This window comes from Barbus barbus, assembly GCF_936440315.1.
Source record: "Barbus barbus genome assembly, chromosome: 6".
Lineage (NCBI taxonomy): Eukaryota > Metazoa > Chordata > Actinopteri > Cypriniformes > Cyprinidae > Barbus > Barbus barbus.
Window position 1 is genome coordinate 13,035,479 of NC_136734.1, and position 15,145 is coordinate 13,050,623.

The window sequence follows — 15,145 nt, forward strand, 5'->3', positions numbered from 1 at the left end:
CATGTGTTTCAGGAATACATTTCTAACATTTGTAATGTGTTTAGAAACAATTATCATAATTCTCTTTACAAAGACTTTAATAAGTGACTCATTGCGACTGAACCAAATCATTTAAAGGAACAAACAAACAGCGTCATGTTGCTCAGAGACGCAAATTGGAATTATATTTGTTGGCAAAATAGAGCAAAAACGTAAGTGAAACGTAAGTGTCTTAATATTCAATTCTAATTGAACTGCTGTATAAAATCACACACTCTGGTATAGCCTACACTATTCTAACTTCAATAGCATTTGAGCAGAATAACTTACAGTCATAAAAACAACTGTAAACTGTTAATTTAGGTGTCAACTACAATGCACATCTTATACATTTTTCATTTTTATTCAAATAAACTGTAAACCATTTGTTAAAAATTCTATTTTGTCAGTACCGAATGGGCTCAAACCTCAATTTAAAGCTCAATAGCATTTGAGGAGAATGACTTACAGTCATAAAACAAACTGTAAACTGTTCATGGATAGAAGTTAGAAAGACAAATTAACTAAGTTATGCTATAATTGTCTTTTGGATAATTAGCTGCAGATTCGAGGCACAGGTATAGCTCAGTCTTTGGTTCATCACCACTCACCTCCACACCAAGACAAACACAACTGGAAAGGGACGAGGGAGGGCTTCACTTTGAAACTGATAATGATAACTGATAATGATTGATGCGATGGTGATACTCTTTTGGCAGTTCACGCTAGTTCCGTTTAGTTTAACATGAATATGCCTTCATCAACATGTTTGTGATGTTATAAAAAAAATATTACTCAAATGATTTTATTTTTATAGCTAGATACTGTATATATACACATAGATATGCAGGAATGTTATGCATGAGTGCTCACATTGTTTTTGCCTTTTCGCACTAATGAGCATGTAATGACTTGCCTTTGAAAACTGAGATGCTGTGTCATCTACCAGGTGTCATGGTGCAGACGAGACAGGAGATCACATATATCTGTTTGTCTGCTTAGAGTTTCACAGTTCTTGAGTGTCTGCATATTAGAATGTGTTTCTGCCTTCAACAGGAATGGGAACCGAGCATATCATACACACTGGTTAAGACATTTTTTGTAGGCTAGTTTAAAATGGCATTAGTCAGAATCCTTGTATGGCGTAATGATTGCTGACAGTTGTCTAATACTGCAAATGTTTATTTGGATTCATTTGTGTTGCAGTGACTTTCTAACCATAACAGTTGTAAGGAAAGTGTATGTTAAAATGAAAGTGCAAAGCTTAATATACTGTGAAATGTGTTTAATTGTTTTGAAGGAAAACCTAAACCTTCATTAAATCTTTAAGGTGCCTCTTCTTGTGACAGAAGCATTAGGTGTCATGTGTCCCAATGAGTGAGAGTGCATCGAACAGTTTAAATGGATGTGGCGTGCCATCCAGAATGCTTTGTGATTGTAACATTGAAAGATTGATGGGATTTGAATTGCTCATCTGAGGGGCTAGACTTGTTTACCTTCATGTAAGTTCTCAGATAATTTTAATATTGAGTTTTTATTTATTTATTAATTATTATTTTTTTGGCATTTGTATTAATTCCTGTCTTAAATAGAAGTGTTTTTCTCTAAAAGACTTAAGCCGAACTCTTATCATCCAGACAAATTTTCCAGCTCATATTAATATACTAATATAATAATACTAATATAAATCGCTTTTACACACGTGAGGTCTGCTATGAGGTGTTGCTATGGCAATAGGGAGTCAGTTACTGCAGAGTAGTTGCACACCTGTGCAGTAATTTGTTAGACCACAGGTGCAAGGGAAGAAATTCAGAGACTAATAGAGATTAGAAGGGCAGCAAAATGCCGAAGAAAAGTGATACAACAAGAAAACTGGAAGATGGTGAGTAATACATTAATCTCAAATGTTGTTTAAAATGATGTCATCTGTTTACATTCTGTACTTAGAGAGTTAATCATACATTTTTTTTTTATATATAGTGGGAATAGAAATTGATGGAGATGTAGACAGCGCTGAAGGTAAGAAAAAGATTTCTTTATTTTCCTCTTTATTTTATTTAATTAGTGGTGCAAACATCAAGATTTCTGTCATTCATAGTCTAGAAAAAGAAAACAACAACAACAGCTAGATCACCTCACATAGTGACAGCACATTTTGAAGAGGCAAACCTCACTTTTTTCCAGAATTTCTACAGATCTCTGTGTTTATCTGCGTTACTCAGCAAAAATGTCTTGGTTTTATGCATGATATGCCTTTATAAATATACAGTTGTGCCATCTTTTACTCATAAAGCAAAAGGCAAGGGTGGTAAAAAAATAGCAGCTGGTAAGCGGGGGAAAGCAGCTGCCAGTGAGGATGAAGATGAGGATGATGAACCTCCAAGAGGTCGTCGAAAAGCCAATAAAAAAAAAGCAGCTCAGGCAGATGAGGAAGACAGCGATGATGATATTCCACAGAGGAGATGTGCCGGGAACAGGAGAAGAGGAAAAGTACGCGAGAGTGGACAAGATGGGGAAAATGAGAAGTCCGGCAGAAAAAACAGGAGAGGTGGAAACAAAAAACAGAAGGATGGTAAGGGGAAAGGAAATGACAAAGACAGCGACAAAGATGAAAAGAAGAAAAAGAACAGTAGGTATGCTGACACAAATGGTCATGTGATAGAATTAAATAATTGACTGATAATTAACTTCATTAACTCCTCACGACACCTACACCAAGAGATCACTTTTGATCAAAAGACAAAACTTTCCTGAAACTCTCATTATAGATAGATGTACTTAAACATTCCTCCTTTACATTCCTAAAGTTTTATTGAAATATTTATAGTTTTTCAGATCTTATTTACATATGTTTCCAAATTCTTTCTAAAAGTGGTTTGTTTTGTAAGAAAATATATGCTCAACTATTCCAGCCTTTCCATATAATGTGACAGTATCATTTTAACTATTCAAACCCATTGCATTTTTAATACTATGTCTACCCATACACTCTAGACGCACACTTGTACTTGTTAGAGTTCAGTGCCGTTAATCTCCATTGTGAAAGCACAGACTTTTGCTAAAAAAACGTACTTTCAACAACGTAGGCTCAAATACAGTGTTAGTATTAGGGGTGTTGGAAAATTTACACAATGAGGGTGATACGATAAGTCATGGGTACACAAAGGAAAAATACTCTTGTTTTTCACTAAACATATCTAAAAATCAGTAATACTTTATTTTAATGTGTTCCTGTTACTGTAAGTTTAGGTTAGGGTTGTTACTTGCTTGTAATTAAGCATAACCTAATGTTATTACTGTAGAAAATGCATGTTACGTGTAACAAGGGCACGTTCAAATTAAGGGGTTACCAATATGTCTTACCTTTATAATTCTTGTTATTATAAAGTCTTTCTATCTTGTCATTTTAAGTCTAAATCTAACCATTTTATGATTTTATGCAAGTCAAACATAAGACAAAATAACTAAACGTAATAATGGACTTTAAGAATGAAGCTCACTATCACTTCATGTTCTGTCTTAGTGGTGATGATTCCAAATCAGATGAAGAGGAGGAGTCCATGTCTGAAGGAGAAATGGCCAAACTGATGGAGGAGGTGGAGGAGAAGAAGAAACTGATAGCAAACATCAGGAACAAGCCCTGGCGAATGAGAAGACGACTGAAAGTCCTCAAGTACTGAGGAACCTTATGCAAAAAAAATTATAATAAATCAGTAAAGTTGAAGAGACCCCTGTAGCCAGGACTAAATTCACAATACAGCATGTTTTTCCAAAACAAGAACAAATTTAATGCAGACATTATTTTATCAAATGATTTCATTAAATTCATTCTTCCACTAGAAGATATAGTCACTGGCATAACTTAAAGGGACACTCCACACATAAAAAAAATAACATTTTGTCTTCATTTACTCACCCTCGTGTGGTTTCAAACCTGTGTCTTTCTTCTTTGAAAGAAGATATTTTGAAGAACGTTGGAAACCAAACAACTTCGTAGCAAAGAAACTTGTTGCCCAGATGAAAGTAAGTCGGTATAGTCAGTACTGAAACAATAGCAAAGTAAGTAAATGATGACAAACCTTTGGGGTGGAGTAGCAGTTTTATACGTTCTGGGATTTAGTGGGTTTAATACTTTAAAAGGCCTTTATGACTGTTATGAAGTGGCAAAATATCTGGTAAACATCTGTTTTAAATCATATTTGTCTCTATATTGTGTATTTTAAGTGCAATATTGTATACATCAATCAGCTTCAAGGACTACAACTATTATTTAATCTCTTCCTCACAATTCCATGTTCTCCTTAATTGTGTCTATAGAGAGGCTCAGCAGTTTGTGGATAAATTTGAAGGTGCTTTGGGCAAAGGGAAAGGCAGGAAACTATATGCCTACAAAGTCATGATGATGAAGGTAGGAACATGAAAATCTTCAATTTACCTTATATTATATTCAATGATTTTGCTGAAATAAAATAATAATAAAAAAATCCTATTAATCCTATTAACCCTATTATTATAGAGATATGTCATAGAGACTTTGCAGTGGACACTTTTGACTAAAACCAGTAAACAATGCCTTAACAATCACCCAGAACACTCTATAGCACCAATATATCAATGGGTTAAAACACTATTTAGATACATTAGCAATCCCATATTAACCACCCACAACACCAAAGTTTCATGATGGCAAAATCTAAAATGTAGTTAATTGTAGCTGCCTAATCTTCCCTATATTCTTTGTGTCTCATCATACAGAAATGGATAAAGTTTCAAAGAGATTTTGAGAATTTTAGGACATCGTGCATCCCATGGGAGCGGAAAATAAAGGAAGTTGAGAGTAAGTAATAATACCCCCCCCCCACCCCAAGAGGAATGGTGCATATCATGTCTTATTGATGATAAAAAATGATTTCTTTCACCTTTACTGTGTTAGGAATTGAATTATATTTACTTGAATGTTTCCTGCAAGTGACCAAAAAAAGAGGTATTCACATGAATGTTCCTTATCCTGAGCCCTGGCGATGTTTCATCTATTTGCAGGTCACTTTGGCTCCTCAGTTGCTTCATACTTTATTTTCCTCCGTTGGATGTACGGCATGAACTTGGTCCTCTTCAGCTTGACCTTTGGCCTGGTTGTGATACCAGAGGTCAGTGTATAATCAGTAAAATCATAATTACGCCCTTTTGCTTTACAGTAAAGGGAGCAGTAAAGTATCTTTCCACTTAATCTCCACCCTTAAAAAAAATAGTTAAAATTTATTTAAAGGGGTCATGACAGTTTTTTTTTTCTTTCAGGTTCACTTATAATGTTAATAAAGTTTTTTTTTTGTTTTTTTTGCACAAAAACAAATAAGTATGTGGAAAAAAATATTATTTTCAACCCTGACTCGCTGTCTAAAAATGACCTGTTTTAAGGGGCGTGTCCTTCAAGGCTTCTCAGTAATCAGCCACTGTTATGATTTGCTAATGTCATTGCATAAGAAACAGTATCAACACGCCCCCCCCCCCCCCCCCCTCACTATTGCATGTGAGTGTTCTGACAACATAATCAAAATAAAACATTCCCAGACAAAGCATTATGAAATCATTTATTTACGGTTTGTGATGCAGCTGCTGTCAGATCTAGTACCCGCTTCATCTTTCAACAAATGTTTCCATGCCTTGTTTACAAAACAAAATCCTCAGACATGATCCATGGCATTTAAAAAATATTCTATCCACTTGTTCCTTACGCTGGGATCCTTCTGAAATCTGTACAAAGACGCGAACAAGCTTTTTAAACCAAAAGCGTCAAAGTGAACGTTCTTTCACTCCATTTGTCCTTTTGATGTCAGATTCAAGCACATGGATGGTGTCAGAAAGTATCCACTGTATCCAGTGTAGACGGCTGGAGGCAGTCATATGCAAACGACTGCGCCTGCGACTTGGTTTGTCATGTTATGACCCCTTTAAAATGCACATTAGGCCATATTTAGATGAGTTTGTTTCTTCACTGGAATAGCATTAGCATTACGTCTTCTGCTCACTGGTGGATCCTCTGCAGTGAATGGGTGCCGTCAGAATGAGATTTCAAACAGTTTATAAAAATCTCCAGAATGTAGTCAGCATGACAATCCATTGACTAATGTCTAGTTATAGGCAAAAAGCTGTGTTTGTAATAAAAATAAAAGTTCTCTGTCCAAAATATTGCTTTTTCCAGGGCTTTATCTTGTCTAAATCAGGTGAGAGATATGCACAGATCAGGCACAGTTTACACCTGAAAACAGTCCAAAACAATTCTAAATAAATATTTTGTGAGAGGACAACAAGAAAGAAAGTGGAGAAAGTGTTATTATGGTTAATGAACTGGTATTGTATGGCATGGTAATGATAATGGCCATAAGCACCAGCTTAAAGTTTTTTTGGTGAACTATTCATTTAACAAATGATTTTCCACAAGGTTCTCATGGGGCTTCCTTATGGGTCCATTCCTCGGAAAACTGTGCCGAGAGAAGAGCAAGACACTGCTATGGACTATTCTGTTCTCACGGATTTCAGTGTAAGATTATGATGCATGCATTATACAGAGGTCTGAGACCACTAGTGAAAACATGTGCATTTTAAAATACAAATTTCAGGATTTTACAACAACTGGAGTGACAGTTGAATTTAAAAAAAGAACATGAATTGTAGAATATCTTAGGACAGTATTTTTATGTTCCCTTTTTGACAGCAGCACCCAGAGAAAAACATAAATAAATAAATGGTATGGTGAAGGATAAAGGGATCTAAAATATGCTCGTGCAGAATAAGGCATTAATATTAGCATTATAAGTACTAAAAACCAAACAGAATGCTAATAATTTGCATCCTAATAAGCAATTAGTTAATAGTGAGAATTGGTTAATATAAAATAAAGGGTTACCGAAAATGTAAAAACTTTTTGTCAATGTTTACTTACTTACTATAAATAAAGACTTTGAAACTTTGAGATTTTTGAAATTTGAAAGAACTTGTTTTAAAATATGCATATTTTCTATTATATATTAAAGAAAAAAGTACACAAGAAAAAAATAGTGCAGAATCTGACATATTTCATTTCCTTTAGTATCATTTATTTTACATTTTCTGTTTATTTTCAGGTTTAAATTAAATTTAAAACCCCATATTGTCTCAGATGTTTGACCCCTCTGTACATATTTTCCTTGGTATGGTTATCAATAACACTCTCTGATGTCTTCTCTTTGACAGGGTTACTGCAAGTACTCAGTACTTTTCTATGGGTACTATAATAACCAGAGAACCATTGGCTTCCTGAAGTTTCGTCTCCCTCTGTCTTACCTCCTGGTGGGCATTGGGACCTTCGGGTATAGCCTCATGGTTGTGATCAGAACGTGAGTCACTCTTTCATTCATTGCTAGATGTTGTATAGCAATGACATGAAATGTTTTTGAAAAGTACGTGACTGTGAATATCTATGCCTATACAAAAAAAGTGTCTTTGAAAGAGTATAATTGTTGTTCTTAATGAATAACAGAAGGTTGTACAGGTAGAATAGAGTGTATTTTCTTTGATTTGTAAGATGGTTAAAAAGACGAACTGTGTAGTCGTATATTAGACACCTATGCAGAAAAAAACAAAAAACTCCAACCTAAAGGTGAAGTGGTTAATTTTGGCACTAGTGTAATAATAATAAAAATAATAATAATAATTAATTCCCCAAACACTTCTACTAACCCTTATACCCGAGCCTACCTTTTAGTGGTTGTTTAAATGCGTAGATTTTTTATAAATTGCAATTCAGTTCGGCTTGAGTGTAGATTCCATATGTGGTGTTTATATATATCTGCAATCTGGATTATGTTTGTCACATGCATTTGAAACAAAATGTCTGCAAATTGAAAGAGTGACATTTTGTATTAACATCCTATAATAGGAACAAGCTTATGTGTTTGTCAGATAAATATGAAGGCACCTCAGAGTAAAATAAAGTAATGTAATTATGAGTAATAGCTATTTTGAGATATAATGTTGCAAGAAAAAAAGTCGAAATTGTGTAATATGAACTTGCGATTACAAAAAATATGGTCTCTGTTGTTAGAAATATTCACAATCATGAGAAATACAGTCACAATTGTGAGGTATAAAATCAATTCAAAGTTAGAATTATGAAATATAAAGACACATTTGTGAGATATATAGTTATACACCCTCACGAACTGACTGAAACTGAAGTAATTTTTCACTGAAAACCTTAAGACACATTAACCACATTAGCTTCAAGTCCATTTCTCCACTAATAAGGATTCAAAGGTTTGCATGCCAACTTCCAAACTCATGATATATCTCATGCCAGAGGTTGAGCTGTTGCTCAAATAATGATTTTTAAATAGGCCAGGAGACATTTTAATGTGAAAAACCATAAACACTTCACCTTTAAATACAAAACCTTCTCTTCAGTTATCCAAAAAATTAGTTCACCACAGAATTATTGTATTACAGTATATTGCCAACACAACTGTTGTTATTTTGACTGCAAATAGAAATTGCGCTTCTGTTATCCTGCCGGCGAGAATGGATTCTCTGAATAAAGTCCACTCTCGCTGTTAGGATGGCTAAAAACGCAGATGTGGGGGGAGGGGATGGAGAAGACAATGAGTTCACCTTTGCCTGGAAGATGTTCACCAGCTGGGATTATCTTATTGGAAACGCTGAGACAGCCGACAATAAATACGCCTCCATCACCACCAGCTTCAAAGTATGTGATTGTGTGTATACGTGGAAGTGTGTGCTGACCACTGCAGTTTTTGTTTCATGGTCTGGTTGTCCTTTCAAACACCCGAGGAGGTCAACTCTCTGTAAGACCACATATCTGCCACTGGTTTGATAAATCCTCTGGCCAGATCAATCAATATGGTTTATATAAGTGTTCATACGTGTTCTGTAGCTCCAAAATGCTCATTCATGAGATTTTCTCAGTTTGGAAACTCTAATGCTGTCTGCAGGAGTCCATTGTGGATGAGCAGGAGAACCAAAAGGATGAGAACATTCATCTAAGGAGATTCTTACGTGTTCTAGCCAACTTTCTCATCACCTGTACCCTGGGAGGAAGTGGCTATCTCATCTACTTTGTGGTCAAACGTTCCCAAGAGTTTGCCAACATGGACAACCTCTCATGGTATGAGAAGAATGAGGTAAATATAAACACAAAACCACATTCAGCATTTTGTAACAAGATAGATAGATAGATAGATAGATAGATAGATAGATAGATAGATAGATAGATAGATAGATAGATAGATAGATAGACCTGTTAATTATGTAATAACAATAACATTGTCTCTCAGCTTGAGATCATCATGTCTCTGCTGGGGCTGGTGGGTCCAATGCTCTTTGAGACCATCGCCGAGCTGGAGGAATACCATCCACGTATAGCTCTCAAGTGGCAGCTGGGGCGTATATTTGCACTCTTCCTTGGCAACCTCTACACATTTTTGCTTGCTCTGTTTGATGAGGTCAATTCGAAAGTAAGTTCTCTGATGATAGCAGTGTTTACTTTCTCTTCTTAGTTGGGAATCAATGATTTTTAAGTAAACAAAACTGTTTTTGTTGTTTTTTAAATTGGCTTCAAGCTTGAAGACGAGGAATCGATAAAAAATGCCAGCATTTGGTACATAAAGGAGTATTATGCCAACTACTCAGCCAATAACCCAAATGACACCGGCACTCCACCTCCTATCAACCCTGCTGATGTCATCAGAGGCCCGTGCTGGGAAACTGCAGTGGGAATAGTAATGTGTCTTGTGTTCATCTAGCTCCTCCAGCAGAAATCATATATACTGTAGAATTTATTGTGTTTAATTGATAAGATCTAAACTTTTGTTTGTACATTTTTTCAAAATTAAAGCATTTACCTCAAACCGTTCACAATCCACCATTAGGAGTTTGTGAAGCTGACGGTGTCAGATATACAAGTGACTTATCTGACCATCCTCATTGGGGACTTCCTGAGAGCGGTGATTGTGCGTTTCTTGAACTACTGCTGGTGTTGGGATCTGGAAGCTGGCTGGGTGAGTCCAATATATAAGCTCATCACCAACATCTAAACTGTTTTGATAACTAACAGCCTTTTGTATTCTCAGCCCTCCTATGGTGAATTTGACATAAGCGGCAACGTGCTTGGTTTGGTGTTTAACCAAGGAATGATCTGGTAGGAACAATTGCACAAGCAACACAACATAAAATGTAAGCAATGCTATCAATGAAAAAGGAAAACTTATAGGTTAGTGCATAGTTGGCCGAGTACAGCCACTCTACTCAAGCCAATCAGATAACAGCCATATTTCGCAGATCAATTGTATCACGTTCTCATTACAGCCAATCTCGTGTTTGCTTAACACTCAGGGTGGGAACAGATTCATTTATTTGCACTCCTGTATGCAGTCTTGCGGTCTCACATTACTTTGCCCTGTTTAGTAAATCTGGCCCATTGCTTTTGTGAAGCAAATATTAATCTGAAGTGGCTCACACATTTATAAAAAATAAATAAAAAAGCTCTCTGTCTTTGAAGGATGGGGTTCCATAGTTTGTGGTTATGTGGTTAAAAAAACAGTTAACCATCTATTTCAATAATAATGGTTAAAGTGGGTTTGCACTAAGACTTAATTTCTAGGGTGTGCAATGAAGCCAATAAATGTATTTGTATGTGTAGAAATTATGTAAAAAATATTTGTATCTGTATAAGGATATAATCTAATGTGGGCAGGACTTAAGTTTGTCTAAACTGCATGAAAAACCCATTTTAAATGTAATTTTGTTTCCTTGATAGTTTACAAATATGCCTTGTATTGCTGTAATTACTAGACCCAGACTCAGAGCTTTCACGTCCTCAGACTCAAAATTATGCATTTCTAGGTTTATACTATTAACACCAAAATTAATCTGTGAGACTTGAGAAAGCAATGGACAAAATCAGTATACAAGTAACAGTTGTTATAAAGTTATAAAGCTTTATAACAGGACATTAGACTTTGTGTAGCTCTATGTTAGCTACTTAAACTGTATTGCATGTTGTTCATTTATTTTCAGATAGCATTATTAAGACATTAATCTAAGACATTAATATAATTAAACAATCAATTATAGGAATTACTAAGAAGAAATCTTACAAGATAACTGCTCCACTACATTTTGAGTGTTTTCATTTGACGTCGCAGTGGTCAGGTATATGCAGAGCTCAGAAAATTTTGAGTTTACAAGTTGTAATCATGAGTTCTACAAGAATGTGAGCAATCTTATTATTACAGAAATTCTGACATACTGTGAATGCCTATAAAGTCTGTCCAAAATGGCTGACATCATTTACATCATGTTCGTCATCAGAATAGCAACCAAATAGTCAATGAAATAGTTAATCTGAAATATTATTCCAGTGTTTATTTGTGCCGTGTATTGTAAGAGATCAATATAATATTATTGTTTAATATTGATAATGTATTAGCATAGAATCAGACTATTGGAATCAACTTGTGTGTTACATGACAAACACTATTGTGTGGCACATTTGAGTGAACAATAAGAGAGTTGCTATCTATGTAGAGATTTCAAGTTTAGTCATTTACTAGGTTTAATGTAGACTCTAGCAGCACACCAGGAACAGGGCCACTGTAAAGGCTTTGAAGCTTTTTAAAAGGCTTTGAGATGTAACTTCTAGTAAAAGGCATATTTATTAACACCTCTTCATTAGAATACATACACCGCACTCTTTTGCACCTGTAGATATCAAACTGTTTTTATGTGTTTGTCAGGATGGGGGCATTCTATGCTCCTGGTCTGGTGGGTATCAATGTACTGCGGCTCCTGACCTCCATGTACTATCAATGCTGGGCTGTAATGGCCTGTAACGTCCCACACGAGAGGGTCTTTAAAGCTTCCAAATCTAATAACTTCTACATGGGCCTGTTACTGCTCATCCTCTTCTTGAGTCTCCTGCCTGTGGTTTACACCATCATGTCTTTGCCTCCCTCCTTTGACTGTGGACCCTTCAGGTATCAGCTCCCATATGCACAAAAACACATGCATGTACATGTTATAATACCTCAAATTCATTTTTATTATCAAATGTACTCATTCTTATTGTGACAGTGGGAAAGAAAGAATGTTTGACGTCATTATGGAGACCATTGATCTGGATCTACCTGCTTTTATGGGGACGCTCTTTAGCTATGCAGCAAACCCTGGGCTCATTATACCAGCAGTTCTTCTCATGGTGTAAGGGAATCAATGATTTTTTCTTAATCACATAATACAAGCAAAATCTCTTACATTTTTGTTTTGTATTTCTTACAGTCTGGCCATTTACTACCTGAATGCTGTGTCAGAGGCCTATAAGAACGCCAACAATGAGCTAAAAAAGAAAATGCAGATGGTTAGTATTGTTTTTGTTCAATATTGATTCAAGATTTGTTAGATGTCAAAAAGTTTTTTTTTACAATTTTAGCCAGTTTGTGCTTCTAACATAAATGTATAGGCAAGAGATGAGGACAAGAACAGACGGAACAACAAAGACAGCACTAACCAGGTGATGAAGGACCTGGAGGATCTACTTCCAAATCGCTCTCGTGCGCCCCCTGCTCCTCCAGAGAATACTGCAGGTTTGTATTGCATAGAATGTTGTTACTGACCAATTCTACTTTTGCATTTGGTAGTATTAATATACAGTAAGTATAATTGGTAACATTATCATATTAGCTTCCGATGTTACTGTTAAAGTTTGAAATAAATTAGTATTGACGCAGTAATGTAGTGCAGCGCAGTAATGCAGCACAACCATTTTCTAAAAAGTGAAAGAGGCAGTCGTGGCCTAATGCTTAGAGAGTTGGACTCGTAATCCAAAGGTTGCGAGTTCGAGTCTCAGGTCCGGCAGGAGTTGTAGGTGGGGGGAGTGAATGTACAGCGCTCTCTCCACCCTCAATACCACGACTGAGGTGCCCTTGAGCAAGGCACCGAACCCCCAACTGCTCCCTGGGCGCCGCAGCATAAATGGTGTGTTCACGGTGTGTGTGTGTTCACTGCTGTGTGTGTGCACTTTGGATGGGTAAATGCAGAGCACAAATTCTGAGTACGGGTACCATACTTGGTCGTATGTCACGTCACTTTTCACTTTAACTATTTTCAGTTGTGATATTAATAATAAAATGTAAAGTTAACTGAGCACCAAATCAGCATATAAGAATGATTTCTGAAGGATCATGTGACATTGAAGAAATTCAGCTTTGCCATCATTTTAATAAATTGCATTTTAAAATATATTAAAATAAAAAACAGATATTTTAAATTGTTATAATATTTCACAATATATCTTTTTTTACTGTATTTTTAATGTAGTAAATGCAGCCTTGGTGAGCATAAGATTTCTAAAACATTTAAAAATCTTACAGATACCTAACTTTTGACAGTAGTGTAATTCTATAAGTCGTATGTGTTTGAATAATTAACAAAGGTATATTAATTATACAAAAATACAGTAAATCTTGAGAAATGGATGTTTCTTCCTTCCTTAGAAAAAAAACATGGCCAGGGTGGAAAATCTCCAAAAGTGAAGCCAGGCACAGCTGGAGGCGGCGTGCATCTGCAGAAAGATGTGTCACTCGCGTCAGCTAATCCTAACACCCGGGGGCCTGTGACTCGAGCGCCAGGCCCCAGGGGACCTGGAGCTCTACCTGGCCAACCAGGGCCAGGCAGGGGTCAAGGGCCACCCCCGAGAAGGCAGTAATGTGTGATCTAGTCATTATTGTGTGCTCTGTCAGTCTACACACTCTATAATTAATGTTAACATAGGTTTGTTTTATTAGATAAATGAATATTTAAAGAAATTTGGAGATATCATAATAATTATCATACATTCCTTTACAGTAAATTGCATATATCATATACCTGCAGTGGCCCCAAAATGAATTTGGGTACTCAGTCACATCAAACAACCTTACCTATCAACATCTTCCACTAACACTGGACATATAAAAAAGAGTGCAGATATTTTTTGTCTTCATTTTGAACAGTACATAGATTGTTTTATCATTTAAAGAAAAATTGTGAAACATTTTGCTTGGAAAGTGTTCTCTCGGTTGTTTATTTATTTGTTTTTTTTCTTCTTTTAAACTAAATGCTTGTTTTAGTATTTTGTTGATGCAGTGAGATGTATTTTTAATTGTGTCTGAAGTGTCTAAACTCTCTTTGGGCCTACTGTATGTGTTATGTGTTTAATGCATGTATATTATACCACCACATATAACTGCTTTATTATTGAACTGCAGTTACAGTACATTTGTTGTCTATTTTGTTTCATTTTTTATAATAAATCCAAAATCTAAGAAGTTTTTGTCATTTCCTTACTTTAGTAACAGTTGAGCATTGTGAAGATTGGATTACTAATGCTCACTAAGATACATAAATCACTCAGCAAGCACCCAAACTGGTTCTGAACATTTCTGCATGTATCTTTTGGGCAAAAGCATGACACAAACCCTCAACCCAGTTATACAACATTACTTTTTAAAACCTCATGTTTTAGAGTTTGTCCTGTCACCTAAAATTGCCCCCCCCCCCCCCCCCCCCCCCCCCCCCCCCCACCAAGCTTTGATTCTACATCTGTAGTGTGAGAAAACTCTAGACAGGAGTTGTAGCTTGACCTTGGAGAGTTCACCCGAAAATGTTATTTCCTCACCCTTATGTAATTCCAGTCATTTTCTTTCATCTGTGGAACACAAAAGGACACACATCTGCATTCTCTTCCTTATGCTTTTCACAGCAGAAAGTCATGAGTTTTTGGAAAAACAATGAATGAGTAAATGATGATAGAATTTCCCATTTTGGATGAACTAACTGTGCATGAATAGAACAGAATACAATAGAATAGAATAATATGAAACTAAGTAGAAGCATGTGCACAGTCTTGTGCAAAATCTAGTGAACAATATCACTTCATGTATATGATTTTTTGTTTAGGCTTCATATTGTATGACAGTTTATCTCGCACAAAGGTGAGTGCAGCAAACACATTAAATGACTTAAGACAGGTACAACCAGAACAACCTGGTCCAACTCCTCCACCCAGCCAAGGTTTTTTTTTTTTTTTTTTTGCATGTGA

The 15,145-nt window shown here is 35.9% G+C and overlaps 1 protein-coding gene and 1 long non-coding RNA gene across 3 annotated transcripts in view; both read left to right on the forward strand.

The window, feature by feature from the left end:
* Positions 1 to 15,145, forward strand: part of LOC306870868 — a 1,223,475-nt gene that overhangs the window by 700,741 nt on the left and 507,589 nt on the right. The gene's annotated exons all lie outside the window — the stretch shown is intronic.
* Positions 1,861 to 14,367, forward strand: LOC306870854 (transmembrane channel-like protein 2-A; the record flags this gene model as incomplete). Its single annotated transcript, XM_079418314.1, has 20 exons — positions 1,861 to 1,900; positions 1,999 to 2,037; positions 2,288 to 2,651; positions 3,542 to 3,691; positions 4,336 to 4,426; positions 4,774 to 4,855; positions 5,059 to 5,165; positions 6,458 to 6,556; positions 7,249 to 7,391; positions 8,608 to 8,755; positions 9,003 to 9,191; positions 9,345 to 9,524; positions 9,630 to 9,788; positions 9,939 to 10,067; positions 10,140 to 10,207; positions 11,805 to 12,044; positions 12,142 to 12,267; positions 12,346 to 12,424; positions 12,527 to 12,650; positions 13,560 to 14,367. 20 exons carry the CDS (start codon positions 1,861 to 1,863, stop codon positions 13,769 to 13,771), a joined length of 2,769 nt encoding a protein of 922 aa, XP_079274440.1. The 3' UTR covers positions 13,772 to 14,367.